Source organism: Varroa destructor, unplaced genomic scaffold (assembly GCF_002443255.2).
Source record: "Varroa destructor unplaced genomic scaffold, Vdes_3.0 BEIS01000002.1, whole genome shotgun sequence".
Classification (NCBI taxonomy): Eukaryota; Metazoa; Arthropoda; class Arachnida; order Mesostigmata; family Varroidae; genus Varroa; species Varroa destructor.
The window spans coordinates 37,423,743-37,441,117 of NW_019211455.1; the positions used below are offsets into that span (position 1 = coordinate 37,423,743).

The window sequence follows — 17,375 nt, forward strand, 5'->3', positions numbered from 1 at the left end:
ATGTGTGTTTTATTGGAATTAACTAAACACTATCTGATTTAACATCAATTCTGCTGAGCTAGTGCAATGATGATCCGGCAAAAAACGTGATTGCACTAATTTGTTTCTGGGTTTGTTTTAAGGTGGCTGAAAGATATTGACTTCCCATAAGTGTGAATGGTTTTTCATGGCCATGCGCAGCGCAGCGAATTTTCTCTGCAGTAGTAATTTAAATAAACCAGTTCTAGCCTATAAAGCTAGCATAAAAAGTCTAGTAATCTTTTCAGGTTTACCCCATCAACTCCGCTAACTTAACCTTGAATACCTTCACGTGAAATAACGAGTAAGTGCTAATTAACCGCGCGAGAAAACTATTGTTACAGTAATTGAATGCCCAAGCATAATGCGTCGTATTTAGCCTCAAATGATTGCGTATGAATAAGTTTAACAAGTGTTTACCGATTTCCATTTCATATTAACTGTGCCACTGAAACTCAAAAAGGTATTTCAGGTAGGATTTCGAACTTTATATGGCATGCCAGTCACAACAAACTCGAATCAAGTAGTAAAGTACTCGTAACAATTTCCTATTTTATAATGATTAAACCATACATTATACTAGTCAATTGCATATAGCTATTATACCACTATACGAGGTTGTCTGGTCTTGTATAATGTGTGGAGCGTCGGCGTGAAAATTGAAAAAGGAAGAGGGAGAACCAGTAGCTGTTACTTGATAGGAAAGAATGGAGAGGGCTGAGAAGGAAGAGGAGCGACTAGGCCGCCAATTGTTGGAGGTCGATAGAGATCCGTTGTTACATAGTAGACGATGATATACATTTCGGAAGATAGCAGACGACACATACATGTATCGGCGAAAAGCGGTGTGATATGCGGGGAAGCCTGGTGGTGATCTGACTGACATGATAATGTTAAATAATGATAATAATAAACATTATTTGTCCGATGAAAAACGTTCCCGTAGATAGTTTTTACGGTGCTTTTTTTGGCGACGATCGTCGCCAAAAATGTCGCGATGTGTCGTTTGTCGGATCCCTCTACCTATAGTCTTTCCATTTACCAACACCGTTGTGCCCTCAGTTATACCAGTAATTTATTAGCTAATTGTCATTTGTTGTGCAATAACAGTTTCTTTCCGTCTTTGCTAGATGCCGTAACAGTCGACCCCGACACCCGTCCCCAGCCCAATTTCTATTCCCCTTTTCGGCCATTCGCTCCTCGAATAGCGACTACTCTCTTCTATCCCTTACATTGCGCAGTTCCGTATAGTGATGTCTAGTAATCATATTCATGTATCAATTAGGAAGCGAAAAGGTAAAACTATAGCTAATTAAAAATAACGTTGCATGACTTTATGCACATTTTTTTTATTTATGCACATCTGTTTAATGGCCGTTCAATGGAATTTATGTACTGTTAGTTTTGTACTGAGACTTGGTCAAGATTATGGGCCTAGTGGGTTAATTTTGTTGGTTACAAGATCATGGAATGTTTCGCGGTCAACTTTTAACAGTTTTGAACTCGTGCAAGTTCAAGTGGAAAAATTAGATGAATTGAAGGGCGAATTCCCCTCTCAAGAATTGTACGAAGACGATCATTTACGTGTAGCCTTTCGTGCCTAGCAAACGGTTGAGAGTTGTGAGTCTCTACGTGCCGTTCGCAACAACCACCTCCGCTACTGGTTACGTTCTGCGGAGATGGCCGAATCATATTCTGCAATTCGATACAATGTCGTTTTTAGATATGAACTCTGACGACAAAAATCTAAGCTAAATAATCTAGCATTTACGTGCATAGGCAAAATTTCGTTATAATAAAAAACTAAAACTTATTTGTGAAATATTTATGCACAAATCTACTGGAAACATTAGTTGATATAACTAACTTACGGCAATTCTCCTGGAAGTCTTTCCACCTTGGCCAAGACGGCGAGCCAATACGCTTCGGCACTCTCGGTTACAGACGACATGGGAGAGTGTCACTGCGGTGGGCTAGCCGAGGTTCGTGTAGAAAATCCATGCAAAAAGAGCGTTTATTTGTAGCGCAAAAACCAACTGTTATTCCCAGTTTCTTCTTTAGGGACAGAATATTATAGTGCAAAAGTTATGAAAAAGGTAGCAAAAATATGCATATACTATTTTTGGCTTACATATGTATACAACATTTTTAATCATGATTCCACTAAGTGTGTACCTAGATGCTTGCAAACGTTCCGTAATTGTATTGACCAAGGAGGATTGGGAACTCTGAAGGTCTGTTCAGAGGGAAACATACCAAAACAAGAATACCAGTAATAAAGAATAGTACTCCAAATACGTCAGTGTCGTTGTCCCACTCGGATCGTACGAATGAACCAAAAATCCATTGGAGACTAAGTAAGAACGACATTATTGTCATTTGAGAGATATTCAGTCCTGCATTAGCAGTCAACTGGCTATTGTCGGTCCGATGATGGTGATGATATAAAAGCAGAACACTGATCACTGTTGTGGTCAGAAGCGATGTCTGAAAGAACCTGATTTTTATCCATTCGAACATAATGGTAGTCTAAAAGTTATCATTTTAGTATGTGAAGCCAATGGTAATATAAGCAAGCGTATTGCTCTCGGGTATCTCAGAAGCAGTTTTTCCATCCGACACATAAGGATTTATCACTCATGCATTTCTCTAATGATATCAACATGCTTCACTACTGCTTTGCCGGTCAGAGTTTTTTCTATAACAAACTATTAGTATACCAATAAAACTAAATGGGTGTGTTTTGGAGACGTGGGTTGTCTCGGAGCTGCTCGGTACTCGAGCGAGAGAGCACATGCATGCCCAGGCGGAAGCGAAAAGCAATGTGTAAGCAAAGGAAGCCATGTGAGGAACAACACCCAAAAAGTATGCGTGCTATTGCCTCGGATAGTGACTGAGTGAAGTCGATAACGAGAAGCGTTAAAACGAGTGGGAGTTAGCATGTAAAATCTAATATTTCAACTAAATTCGAGAACGCTCCGTGATTGTTGATATAAATTGCATTTATTTTCATTATTGACTTTGCAGGCTTCTATTGGCCTTAACGTCAGGCTTCCTACACTATTACTATATAAAACTATTATTACAGCCAAATCAGTCTTATTTCAAACTATTTCTCATTTACAATATACAAGAGCGATTGTTAGCTTGTTTTGCCGCAGCTTAAGTTCTTAACTTAGTTTGGCTCATAGTTGGTGCCACTTCTTATTAAGTTCAAGAGCGGCTTAATAAACTTAAATTATAACTTATCTCTACGTGTATACGCTATCTGTGTTACATCGTTACGTCTATGCTATGTCGTCGTGGCGTTTATACAAAAATATTTTGAGAGTTGGAACATGTTCAACGACCATCAAAGAAATGATTTATCTGAAACTTCAGGTACTTACGACAGCAGGTGCCAACATATAGATCGTGGAACCTCTGTCCACTAAGGTAGAGCACAACTGTTTCTCGTGAGGATCGTCTCGGCGTTCTGAGTAGACTTCAACTCCAAGGGTCACGTAAACCAGCGAAATAAAGTATGCGATACCGAGATAATACATAGACTGCAAGGATAGCATTAATGATTGCTTAAGTAGCGTATTCATTTTTGCCAGGTATATATATATATATATATATATATATATATACCTACATGTATATATAGATAATATATTTGATTATTTTTTTGCAGTGACGATTGGCTAGCCTTTTGGGGATCTTATGCATCCGCCTCCGGCCAAAAATGTTATTGCAGCAATATATTTACTGCGTCGATTTCTTTCGGGCGGGCTACTAGACAAAACACCTTAAATACAGAAGAATTAGGCGTTTGGGCTAACCGCGATTGCGGCAGCTTCTTGGGTAACACAGCTTTGAATCTGTAATGTTGTTTAGATAAGGTTGCGCTTACAGCCGTAGTTTTTACTGTGAAAGCGATGGCCAAAATCAGTGCGAGAGTGAAGGAATCAGGTGCTTCCGACAGACGTGTGGGCAGGCGCTTCGTAACCGCGCGGATCATTTGTTTCGTCAATTCGTTCGCTTGCAGTGGCCTGTAGCAGCGTTCATATGATGTATACTGGAAAGTATGAGATGTTGACGGACGCACCAGCCCCAATAGTGGCCATGACAACAGCGTTTATGGCGGCGTGCCGGTTAGGGAAAGCGAACAGACCCTTTTCCTACGTTATAGTTCGCCGTCGTGATCATCAATTGCTGACTGCTACGAAAATCTGGCAGAGGATGTCAGACGACCTCGACTAAGTCACCAAATGAGATCGGATTCGTCGTAATGAAGTTTGCAAAGGGATGACCTCGCTGTTTTCTCTATAATGATGGGAAAGTCGTAGAGTTGTATTCAAGTTCCGGCTGTTCCATGAGAGCCCGCTTGGCTCACCCTGGAAGTCTCTTGTTTTTATTCAGTCGAGTAAACTCTTCCGTTGGGCCGAATTTCTCTGGGAAGAATAGGTTGTTTAATTTCTGTTTAAAAGCGTTCTATCCGTCCTCTATGGTTACAGCCTCCAGGTCATACCAATTTAAGGTCGGGCCACACAGATACGGCCTCATCCGTCGCACGAACTTGTGACCATTGTCGGTCTTTGACTAAGAGTATCACTTCCCTCGACCGTTTAACATAAAGACCAAGGATCCAATTTCCTAGATTGTTCAGTTTTTAAAATTGGCGTTGACGGGTTGTACTCATCTTCCATTTGCTACTCACCTTAGGAATGGTTGCCTGAATGAAATGAATTGCTTCGACCGTTGTGAGGAGAAGAGCGCTTACAAACACAAAATGGATATGAACCTTCAATATTGTATGACAAAATTTATACTGAAAAGAAATCCAAAATATGAGCTAGTTAGAGAAAGATTATGTAATAACGAGAGCAAACAAACCATTTTCGGCACATATGGCCCAATTTTGATGATTTTAAGCCATTGTGACAGGTTTTAACTTTAACGCAAGCTCATGAAATATATGATTTATACGGGAAAAGGGAACAGTGCAATTACTTTAATTTTAAAGGGACCCTGATATATATAGCACATGATTCTATTCATATCGGAAATACTGTGCCGCTTGTTTTCTACGTATATCGTCCATTAATTATAGATATGATATAGATAGACAGACGAAGTAGAAAATAACCTTTTATGAAAAGATTTGAAAATAAAATATAATAGTAGTGCACGAATGTACGTGTATTGTAGGGGGTGTAAACGATTCCAATTTCCCGCGTCGTTTCCACTGCACTGGAGAATGCACGGTATTCTTCAACCCGGTGACCAAACTATAATCTAAGGTAATACATTAGATCTTCAATGTATGAAATACCTTTCATAACATGGCTTCATGTCTAGTCGTAAGCTTAGGCTAAAATGAAACAAAAAATCGCTTTCAAATAACGGGCGGTGTTCCAAGTGTCATTCCATACTGTTTAAATTAGCGGTTACGCTTGTAGAGGAAAGGACCTCTAATTCTCGCTCTGATAAATCAAACACGAGGATCTTATTATGGCCTTGCCTTGCTTGCTATAGTCATAGATGGTATGTTGTCAATTAAATGTAATCCGACCAATGCAACAGTCCAGTGTTAAGAAACAATAAAATAGACATACCATAAAAAAAGCCAAAAGTATCTGCCCGATGAGGAGCATCGCGAACTGGTTCATATGAAGAACATGGCGAGTAACCGTGCTCCACCTAGAACATCATTTAATATTAGAGTCAATTTGAGTATTCATCTTGAGCAGCATGAACATTTTCATCTTCAAGGATTTTCGTTATGATAATGCACCATTTTAAACCCACTTTGTAAGGGTTTCTAAGCTGTTACGCCAAAGTTCTGCCGTCCACGAAGGCTACCTTATAACTATATTTCTTCTAAAGAATTCGCTTTTGTATATATCGTGTCGTTATTACGATAAAAGGTTTAACACTGATTGAATGAGTAAACGAGCACTTGATAAAGAAAACGAAACTTCTGTAACGGAGCAGCTTTCGAGTTTGCTGTTAACAATTTGGGAAAAGCTTCTACGATGATTTCGTAGTTTGATAAGCACGCGGTCCATGCGATTTATCTAAGCACTGCAACTACTGCATTTAAGAATAAACATCGATTAGTTCTGGAGCATCTGTTGGGCAGTCATCCAATGAGTTTACACATTATTACAACTGATAAATTTACAATAGAAAACAATTTCACTATAATCTCATTAAACTGTAGTTGACAGATAATCGCATTGGGTTTGGTGATTACCAGTATAAAGAACGGTCTTAAATTAGGCTGAAATAAAGGGAAGCAACTTACTTTAAATGTGATATGACCCACATGGAAAAGCTCAAGCAGATAATGTTCCACGGAATTAGGCAAAGCATCGTTGCTTCCAAAATCTAAAAAGTTCGAGAAGATAAAATAAGCCTTAGAACTACTTTGTTATTATTATTACTACTGAATATCATTATCATCTGTATTCCTTATTCAGCGAATATATAGCTACCTTAATTTAATTACGGAAATGCCGAAAAATAGCTTCTTTTTTATTATGTTATCGTTACTTTTGAGTCGCCTATTATCGTGTGCAGGGTAAAATATCAAAATTTACATAAGTTATATTTTAATCATTCCACAACGAAAAGCTTCGCATAGCGGGGCTGTACTGAAAATTAATTAAACGTCTGAATTGTATTTTACGCTCAAATCCTCATCAGTGTCATTTTTGCCCTTGCTCCTGGCAGTGGGATGAACAGCGGTTCCCTGTGACGAAGTAATTCTCCCTGATTCGAGCGATGTCCAGTTGGTGCTCTGTTTCAGGAATAACAATTAGATGTTATTAGCCTTTTGTGAAGAAAAAATAGACTCATGGAGCTTGTTTCCATGATTTTGCAATGAATGCAGGCATTTCTTGGCAAAAACTCTTTTTTTCCTTTATATAAGAGGGAATGTAACTGGAAGGCTTCTTTCTCATTTGAACTCACCCTTCTTTATTGATTGGTTTAGAGCGACATTAGGACCAAATCATAAATTTCCAATGCAGTTGGAGTACCAAAAGTAAATATTAAAGAAAAAACGTAATTTTGTTAGAAGTAGTTTATTGGAGATATTTCTAGGACCTCAAGGGTTATTAGAATTACCTCGACACCCTCGCTCTCTATTAGTCTGTATGCAGATCGTTTTTCTTTAACTTCCTGCTTTATTTTAGTTTTGTTCAAGCTGTTTTTCTTAGGTAACGCACACACAAAGAATCTTCGAGTAATGCAACGGTGCCTTCTGCGAATAGCTTGATTTTCAATGGCCCCAACAAGGCGTATGAACTGTTTCTCTCTGAAAGAATAACATTCATAATAATCTTTCAATTATTTTGGCATAAATAGAGCGTTAGCAACAGCCAGTACTTATCGAATTCATTCCAGTATTGTTAAGCTGCCTAAAGCAATGCTAAACGACATTAGTAGAGACCAAACTCGAAACTTTTACTTAATATACAATCTGCTACAAGGCAACACCAAGGCAAAGAGAGATGTTGTCTTGAGGCTTTACTAGCTTAATTACTAATAAACAGACGCATTATACTTGATGTATTTCCTTCTCGTTGGAAAACCTATAGAAGATAGAGAGACAGTGTCCTATTCTAATTATACTTTCAATATAAATGCTGACACGCATGCATATTGGCGAAAATCAAATGGAACTACGTGACTTAACCTTCCTGTAGCAGAAGGAAGTGTTGTATTTGATGCTAGCTGATTTCTTTTTTCGTTGCAGGCTCTTTTTCTAATCTCCCGTATCTTTTCATATGTAGGACTGCGTAATTGAAGACCCTGGGCAATACAAAGCGCTACTGCTTCTTGCTGATTGAGCTTCTCTGAAGCTACAACAACAAAAACAGCGCCATCATTATTGAGATAAATCTTGGTAGAAAGATCTGTAAGCATGGTAACAATGAAATTCATCATAATCATTTTTCTCTTGTTCGATGATACTTTTCTCAAAAATCTTGTCTCGATTGGTAAAGTTCCTTGTAGAAACTTCAGTAACGCACACCAATTCAATTCGAAAGCCACCCGTAAAGTTACAATGTCTCTATAGAACAACGACGCACAATCATGTCACTTATGGTATTGTAAGTGATGTCAAAAACTAAACCTTTGGGCAACGCACTGTAGAAAACGTTTAAATGTTAGAAACAGACATTATTCGTTAGACGCTAAAAAAGACAATATATAGTCCTTTATTTAAACCTTTAGAGCACTAGTTTTCACGTAGAGCGTGGATTTATTCGTTTAATTTAATTGTAGCTCTACAAAGAAACACAAAACAAAAAAGGCTTTTACTATTTTAAGTCGATAGCTAGAATAGTGTATAATTCCGCAGTTTAAAATTTATTTACCGAAAAGTTGGTATTCTAAAATTATATAAATTGCTAAAAACGTCAAGATATATCCATTGGACTCTATTGTATTTCACAGTCCATTTTAGGTACAGAGGTTTTTGAAAAAAAAACCTGCTCTAATATTTGAACAAATCTCAGTAGCAAAAAAATCTTATACGGTATTGATAATTTAAACATAATTTTCGCTCTAACGTATTTTTGCGCCACCGCATTTTTACTGTAACAACACGTACCGGTCACATAGGCATCAGTCAGATGCAAAAACAAGTAAAGGAAAGAAACCAGATGTCCTACGGCCGCTAGCATTTCGGTAAGATCGCTTCTCGCCGTTGCTAGAGAAACTACTTGGTCTTGATATTAATGAATGGCCACGGTGTGGTGTATTTTTAGGTCATCATCAAACACGCCTCTATCTAGTCGTGAACGTCGCCTAAGCCCTTCGCTAAATCTCTAAGAGTGGTTAATGCAATTTAGTGCAGCTATAAAGATTATTGGTTTTGATGACAATTAGATCTTTTATCGTCAGCGAAAGAAAATTTGAACCATTCTCTACTTTTTTGCATTTTAGATAACGTAAATTCTATATCTTTTGTTATAAGGCTATGCGAGCTCTACTAAATAAAGGAACAGTTGGCATGCTTAATACTAGTAATTGATTTTTAGCATGATGCGTTGAGTGACTGAACACGGTTGCTGCCTGTTTCAGCCAGAAAGCTGACGGCGAAAATAAGTAGAGTCAAACAAGTCTAAGAAGCAAGGACCCCATCAGTTTATATTATTCTTTTTGCTGACCCGAATCGGGAACTTTATTGTTCCACAATCGGTTGGTAATCTTATGCAATTCTGGTAGGTTATAGTTAAGCTGAATGAATAATGGTTTAATTTACTACAAAAGAACCTAAAGCCCTAATCTAGCTAAATTTGTAATTGTTATTTGCGACCCGATCCACAGAAGTCGACAACACAAATTCTTTCTTACTTTTTTTGTCCACATTTAATATAATTGTAAGTTTAATCAAACATTTTTTGGCATGAGGATGGAGCAACGAGCAGTATAAAATCGATCGCGGAAAAGTTTACAGACAGCTAAATGAACTAACAATGAAAGGTAGTCTGAGTTAAGCTTCAGACAGTGCGAATTAAACGAATCATAAAAAAGAAAAGACTTTCTATACATTTATATATTTTAACAACGTTGCTCTGAAACAATTCTAGATGGAAAAACTTTACCAATGCATTAAAACTAAAGATCCATTTACTTATTTTACTGGATAGAGCACAAACATAGTCGGTGCCTATCTATGTGGTAACCAACTCTACAGACGCAACGATAAAACTCAGTGTTCTCAGAAGAAGCACAAGACATTAAATGTATTTGGCTAACTAAAGCTCTGCTACATCACAAGCAGTGCGCGTGCTATCACTATCGTAGTCAATATCGTATTAAAAATGTTTAATTAATTAAAAAGAACCAAATTTGTTCGAAATTTTTTTGAAAAATAATATATGTATATATATATATATATATATTTTTTTTTTCTTTACGTATACGGGGTGTCTCAAAAATGTATACAGAGTTGGATTAGTCATAGTGTCAGCTTTTATTTCCATATAGTTATTGTTTAAATTGCAAAATAATCTATATAAAATTTGATAATATGTAAAAAGAGACATTTCTCCTTACTTAAACCAGACTTTACCAAACTTTTCATTTGATGTTCTGGCGCATTCTCGTACTATCGTGGTTTTTAAATCTTCCAGTGTCGTCGACTTTCCGAGGAAGGCTCATCCTGTCAACGGATAGGGTACTTCAATAAATTCTTGCGCCCAACTTATCTGTCCAGAAATTTCCGTCGCGAAGTCATCTTACAACATTGTGATCCTATGTATATGCTTCGTGTTTTTTAAAAGAAATTCTCGCTCTTTACCAAAGTTCTTCCAAACGAGTAGTAAAACAGAACACTGTACAGTCGAAAAAATGGCCAATCAAATTAGGCTACCTAGAAATGTCCCATATTGTCAAGTTTGATCGAAGACAGCTCCGCACTCAGACCAAAAAGCTGGCTTACTTTACTTGCTAGTTATAGTAGCAGTTTAAAATGTGCTTTAGTAATAGTATTACATATGCGATAATTTAAACCTTCATCGCAAGAAAAGTTTACGCAGAAAATTGGTTCGGCTGTGGAGATATTGGTAATTTTGTCTTTTGGTCAAATTTAGCAACTGGCGAAACTTCTAAGTAGTCTTATTTGATTGGCCAGTGTATATATATATATATATATATATATATATATATATATATATATATATATATACTGAGTTCAATACCCACGTAACTCACCTGCAAAGAAATGCATTTTTGCAACCCACGAAGTGATGTATCTATGTCTAAGAAGTGATGCGAAATTTCCTTGGATTCCAAAGAGGTTTAGGTAACGGAAATTTTGCATACCTTTGTGTCAGCTAGTGAGTTGAAGAGTTTTCTGGGTCTAGATCCTGTTATAGGTACTTCACACAAATTGGGCAAGCCCGTTCTATACCTTGGTCAACACAAAGGACTTCGTTCGGAACGCCGACTACGACAAGGGCCGTCGGTTGTTCCAACTCAAAATCACGGAAGAACCTGTCTTGCGCTAATTTCTAATTGCGTTAATAAGCGCAGGATCTAAACAGAAGGTGATAGACGGATGCCAGCGGGACCTAACTGAAGGCAGTGCTGGCTTTGGGGTGTCGCTACCGTTAGCTGCCGTCTGATTGATACTCAGAATTGCTACTCTTCTAAGACCTAGTGCTTGGCGGTAGTATAAATCGTTGAAAAATTCAGATCGCATTTTACGGGCGACACTTCAAGGTTGTTACTGACAGCACTATACAGAATTATCTAGGAAAAAGCGAACCTTTGCTCTGTTACCGCGTTGTACTCTGCCATTACAGGACTATGACTTTCACGCTACCCACAGGAAGGTTTCCGCCAACGCCAATGCCAAGGCGAACGCTTTGTCGCTTTTTACCGTGCCGCCGCTATAGAGCGGCAACCTGAGTTCAACAAGGTTTGAAGGTACCCAAAATAAGGACTCGTACAAGACGAGTGATATGTCAGAAGTCGCAGCATGCGCGCTCAAATATGGTTTGGTTTATTGGATCAAAAAGGAGGGATCTCTGCTTCACGTTCCATTCTATCAAGTGAAAGGAGTCATCAGCCTATGTTACTCGAGAGGACGGCGAACCATGTAGGTTTCAGAAAGATGCTGTAATACGTTAAAGAGCGTTTCCTTATTGGGTTTGGTAATGCGAAATCTGCCAGCGACGCAACCGATACCCAAAGTATCGTGAAACGGGCTCCGAAACGTCTTTTTGGAGTAGGCTTCATGTGTTCCCTCGGCAGCGAAACTTATCACGTCTCAATCGACTAGTGCACCTATTTTGTCCACCTCGTGCTGGTCAGAGGAGATGTCTAGCAGAGTGGCGCTAAAAACTGCACGGTGCTCCGTCGGGAACCTCGGCGTTGTCGTGACGAATCACGTGACCTCTTTCGCCTCACGACGAGACTACCTAAGGCCGCACCATATTGGATACATCAAAACGGCTTTTGGACACTCACGACAAAATGGGTTAGACGAACGTATGATTTAAACGACCACGCAAAACCTAGGGTCTTGGTATCGGAAAGGACACAGCTCGTTCCAGAAGCTGCTGTCCTGGGTAGCGTTTTCGCTCAACACATCTATAAGTTAGAATCTGGGGAGGACACCACTCGAATCGCTTTTCGATATTCGGACCATGCTGTCTGGCGAGCCTTTCGAGTGCGGAAACATGGGGAGGCAAAATGCCGCAGAACTACTTTGGAACGTGCATGAAAGCTCGGCTTGAACAAGAAACATCTGCGACCTGAAAGTTCGAGGACGCCACATAACAGTAATAATTAAAATGGAACGGGAAAGCCTGGAATTCTTCCAGAAGCTACAGTTACGTTGTTACGGACCTTTTACTATCACGAGTCGGGTGGACCCACAAAGCCATCGGGCTGCGACGGCCCGCGGCCCGCAACAGGCCGTGAATGGAAAGAATATATGCCGTTATGTTTGGAAACGTGTTACAGTAGCGTGGCCTCCTGTAGAGATATGCGCCGCGAATAAACAATAGCGTGAGTAATAAATAATAGTAAATTAATTATTAAATAATAGTATAATTCCTAAGTACATACCAGATTTGGACGTAAGGGGCTACTCCAAGCCGAATGAATTGCAGTTCTTCAATAAGGGCTTTGGTGTGTATATATATATATATATATATATATATATCGCTTTCTTCTCGTTGTAAGGTCTAGACGACGCGGAAAGTTTAGGGCCCAACTTGTGCAGAAAATGAAAAAAAAAGCTAAATACAAAATTATAGTTATTCTGTTCTCTTTCTGAAAATTATTAGTTTTTATTTTGAAAGATTTTATTTTAGATTACAAACCTGCTTACCCTTACTGATTCGTACACAAGCAAGTCTTATTGTATGGCGCTAATTGAGTTACGCATTTAAGAACCTCAACTTTACTAAAAAAAAGTTGACATTTTCGTTCGAAGAATAATGTACTTAAACCTTTCATGTTACTCGTATATAATTCGTAACAGGCCAATTCAATATACTTCTACGATATGTATAAGCATGATGTGCGGAACAGTTTATTTTTGCAAATGCAGCTTAAAATTTCAAAAACTATTCGTACGTTTATTATTAACGAGAAAAAGTCTATTTACACATATCCGAATAATTTTATTTATTGTCTAATGTTTTAAGTGTAAGTATAATATACACGCACATTTGAGTAAGAAGGCCACGATACAGTGCTCCTGGTAGTCCGTTTTTAAATAAACATAGTTCTGTTTATTTTCTTAAGAAAAATTGTGTGTCTTTCTGGTTTCTATCTATCTTTTTCTGCTGTAGTATCGATCGGGACTTCTGCTTCGGCTTCGCTTCCTTTCGTATCGATCCCTGTCACCGCGTTCTCTGTCCCCTCGATCTCCATAAGTTCTCTCTCTCTCACGTGGTCGATCTTTCTCTCTTTCACGATCCCTCCGCTGATCCCGCTCGTATCGATCCCGGTCCCTGTCCTTTTCCTTTTCATATTCTCTGTCGGTCCTCCGATCGCCACGATCTCGCTCCCGTTCACGATCACTCCTGTGATGATGTCCACCTCGATGGTAATCACCTCCTCCACCACTCCCGCCATCCTTTCGCGACGACGATCGTTGCTGCTGTTGGCGTTCGCGGCTTCTGTCTCGACTGCGACTTCGCTTTCGGCGGTCCGTCTCTCGATGACCGTCTCTTTGACTGTCGTAACCTATCGCCTGGCGGCGGTCTCGATCCCGGTCACGTTCGCGTTCCTTCTCACTGTTGTTATTATTGTTGTTGTTATGAGCGTTGTCCTTTCGGCGATCTCGTCGATCTTGCGCCCTGTCATCGTTACCTTGTGCAGTATTATCTCGATCTCTCTGCTGACGACGACTTGCAATTTTCTGCATTTCAATTTCCATTGCTGCAGCCTCCTCCTCGATTTCATCAGCGTCGTCGTCATCGTCATCGTCGTTATCGTCATCGAGTAAAGATACGCGTGGTTCAAGAACTGATGACTCCTCTAATACATGACGTTTTTGCAACCTATAAGAGCAAAGCAAAACGGGAAGACAATGGAAAACCTTTACAAAAAGGGATAATGGTCTACTCTGGACGTCTTTTACCGCCCGCTACTGCAAACGTTGATACAGTTAAAAACAGCGGCTCAGAACTACACCTATTGCCAACACAGTTGCTGTCAATGCGTTTGCATAAATTTCCAAAATCACCTAAATGTTAATCATTCTATGCATGATGGACACAGAAAGTAAAGTGTGTGAACTGATAATAACTTTTACAGCGGGTAGTAGCAATTACAAATGAAATCTGTTTGTACAAGTGATTCCATTGAAAGCAAACTGAAGCAAATCTATTAGTGAAATAGTTGAACTGTATGAGATACGCCGTACGTTCATCTTTTACTTTGGACAGTTACCTTGGAAGGATGATGTCGCACGCTCTTTCTTCGGTGAGAAGCTCATCAACAAACTGATCCATTGTATTCAAAACGAAAGTGCCCTCACGGTTTTGAAACCGAAGCTTCCTATAGTCATTATAAAGAGGTTCCAAATACTTATAGATGTCCAGTGCTGACGCTGCAAACAGCAGGTATTAAAATTAAAAATCGATTTCGATTCAACGGTGATTTATTTTAATATTCATTACAAATTTCAACAGGTTAAAAAAGTATAAATCAATATATATACCAGAAGAATAAAGATTGGTTTCTCAATGCCGCTTCATTACCTAAAATAGCCTCCGAGAAAAATCGTTTTAAAATAATGTCGTAACGTTCGCTTTTTCGTAGCACTACCGGTTGTAACCTTGATCGCAGCCACATATGAAGTATTGTCAAGTATTAAAATAAACCGTGTTCTTCTATCGTGACTTCTACTTATTCATAAACATTCATCAAGATCAATAATTTAATGGTTCCAGAAATGCACCTGTCAATCGCAAATATATAGCAGCGAGAGCCCTGATATATTTAAAGTCTTCTTGCCGAAGAAACTCAATCACGATATCTTTTTCCGGTTGAATTTGCAGCATTTTTAGCAAAAGACACATAAACGGGGTCGGCTTGATATTTCCACTGTACACGCCCCCGCAGTATCGTAGTTCCATTCCCTGAAAATATAAGAAAACGACGGAAAGCCATTTAATCCTCTTCGTATACCTGCTAATGATAAGACTGTCAGTGTAGCCAAGCCACACTGCTCAAACTTTGAAGGAAGTGCGTTTAGACTTCATAAATATGACCTCGGAGACCGCGCAATAAACCACGTCCAATGGGCAATAAGCAGCACGGTAATTTAATCCTGAACGGGGTGTCCTTCGCCACCGATATCTCACATTAGAGCAGAATTGTCAGTACCAATCTGCAAGTTTGTTTCAACGGACAGAATATCAGTGCTGATGGTATTACGTGGTTTGACGCATCAAATGTTTTTTCAAATTACTGACTATCAATCTTTATGATTAGAAACCGTTTCTGAAAATGTAAGCATACTGCAGACTTTGAATGTTTGATGTAAGTCTAAGTAACGCGGATAATAGTTAAACAAATGCGCGCTGGTACATGCGTATAAAGAAAGTCAACTGAAGAGATGATGAAAAAGGATTGCATGCGGAAAAACCTCTAACCAAATCACTGCCAATACACATTAAACTTTTAGAGCCACAGAATTGAAAAAATGGTAAGATAACAGGATATTAAAAGAAACGAATCCTTATTAAAATTACGTAGTTACCTTTTTGAGCAATTTGCAAATATATATACATAGAGTTACGCGAATAATTTCAACAACGGAAAACTAAAAGACATAGGCGAATAAGATACCAACCTTGTCAACGATTAATTCTGCGGTGACGGCAAAACATTCTTCTTTCCAATATTTGCTCTCGTAAATTCTCGAGCGTATGATTTTTTCGACAAGATACTGCGGATTGGTTCCATGAACCGTATGTGCATCTTTCACCGTTCGATTTGCCATCTCGACTTGACTATGCTACAGGAGATGACTTCCCTCGCACCCACTTCAGTTTGCGACTGAAACAAATACGCAATGTTGGTGATCACACCGATTACTGCTTACTGTCTAGTACTACTACTATTACTACTGGTAGAAATAATAGTAATAACGATAGCTATAATAATAGTAACAATACTCATATAACAGCAATAATCGTCTTCGTGAAAAGTTAGATTACAGGTGCTCCATGTTTTTCAAAAGATAATCAAATTAAGATGACGTAACATGAAATTCTTCTTTCGAGATTCTTTGGTGCTCTGAAGTCTTTTATTCCAATCTAGTATACTTGTAGCTTTCATCTTATAATATTGAAGATGTATCTTTAACGCGTGAACGATGTTTGTCCAAAAGTCTCAGGTCCATCTTGAGTCAAACTAATCAAACAGAGTTTTTTTTTTATAGGTATTCTTATAGTTATACGATATATTAAGGCCCTTTAAAACTGCTAGTGGACTTGAACTGTATTGTTTGGTTGATGTATTCGGCAACTCTCACCCTCTCAATTTCTATGGCAACAGCATTTAAAATTAGAATTGAATAAGGCTCTTTTCCATGGAAAGCCCTCGACTTTCCTAGATGTGTCGCCCTTTTAGATTTGATGTGAGTTTAAAAAATATATAGAAATAAAATTCGAAAAAGAAAACTAATTTGGCTTTCTTACATATGCTTAACATTACCTTATTTCAATCAAAAAGATCGACAAAATCTTTGATATAAAGCGGCATAGGCTTATTATTAGGTTAGCAAGACCAATCGGAGCGCTGAAAGGCAAAATATATAGCCGAACGACAATAATAACGACAATAGAACTACAGCAAAGCAATATGTCTAGGGAGCAATGCAATAGGACGCAATACGAAAGAAAAACAATTGCAGACCATTTTAACTATGGTTTAAGAAGGCATTTGATTTGCGACTATAAAGAATATCTGTAAATGGACTCTATGCGGCACATGGCTACGATGCTATTTAGAACCAAAACATCGTTTGATTGTGTAGACAGAAAGAAGCACCAGCATAGATTTAATGATCTGTATAGTATTTCCTACCGTATTTACAGTTGTTGATGCAAACCTGTAGAAAACATCTCTCGCCTCGGATTATTAGACATGAAAATACATTTGACAAATAAACAATCGATGCAATCAAACAAAACTTACCTTATATTACAAAAAGTTCCGCAAATCTTCTATACAAACATTGCTGTACAGTGTCGAGACTTCCTCACACGGAAAAAATTCTCACAGCACGAACCGACAGTTATGCTCTTCGTTTGGAACGCACCTCTTCACATTGGTCCGAGTTTTAGCGATCTCCAGTTCCGTCGGATAGAAGCAACTGTCTT

At 38.6% G+C, this 17,375-nt stretch overlaps 2 protein-coding genes across 5 annotated transcripts; both read right to left on the bottom strand.

The window, feature by feature from the left end:
• Positions 1-1,347: 1,347 nt before the first annotated feature.
• LOC111245486 (uncharacterized) lies at positions 1,348-8,785 on the bottom strand. Of its 3 annotated transcripts, none has more exons than XM_022793905.2 (11): positions 8,627-8,785; positions 7,706-7,871; positions 7,135-7,324; positions 6,695-6,805; positions 6,311-6,393; positions 5,619-5,703; positions 4,721-4,831; positions 3,408-3,566; positions 2,275-2,505; positions 1,890-1,991; positions 1,348-1,713 (listed from the first exon to the last, which is right to left on the bottom strand). In XM_022793905.2, the coding sequence occupies exons 1-11, from the start codon at positions 8,697-8,699 to the stop codon at positions 1,507-1,509; spliced, it is 1,518 nt and encodes a 505-aa protein (XP_022649640.1). In that variant the 5' UTR covers positions 8,700-8,785; the 3' UTR covers positions 1,348-1,506. The 3 variants fall into 3 exon arrangements, with proteins under 3 accessions (XP_022649640.1, XP_022649639.1, XP_022649641.1); XM_022793904.2 differs by having other exon boundaries at positions 7,706-7,925; positions 8,627-8,783; XM_022793906.2 differs by lacking the exon at positions 2,275-2,505 and having other exon boundaries at positions 7,706-7,925; positions 8,627-8,783.
• Positions 8,786-13,136: 4,351 nt separating this feature from the next.
• Prp38 (pre-mRNA processing factor 38) lies at positions 13,137-17,350 on the bottom strand. 2 transcript variants are annotated; one of them, XM_022793748.2, is made up of 5 exons: positions 17,191-17,350; positions 15,842-16,047; positions 14,945-15,125; positions 14,434-14,593; positions 13,137-14,042 (listed from the first exon to the last, which is right to left on the bottom strand). In XM_022793748.2, the coding sequence occupies exons 2-5, from the start codon at positions 15,989-15,991 to the stop codon at positions 13,310-13,312; spliced, it is 1,224 nt and encodes a 407-aa protein (XP_022649483.1). In that variant the 5' UTR covers positions 15,992-16,047; positions 17,191-17,350; the 3' UTR covers positions 13,137-13,309. The 2 variants fall into 2 exon arrangements, with proteins under 2 accessions (XP_022649483.1, XP_086835670.1); XM_086979544.1 differs by lacking the exon at positions 17,191-17,350 and adding an exon at positions 15,258-15,376 and having other exon boundaries at positions 15,842-15,982.
• Between the last annotated feature and the right edge of the window lie 25 nt (positions 17,351-17,375).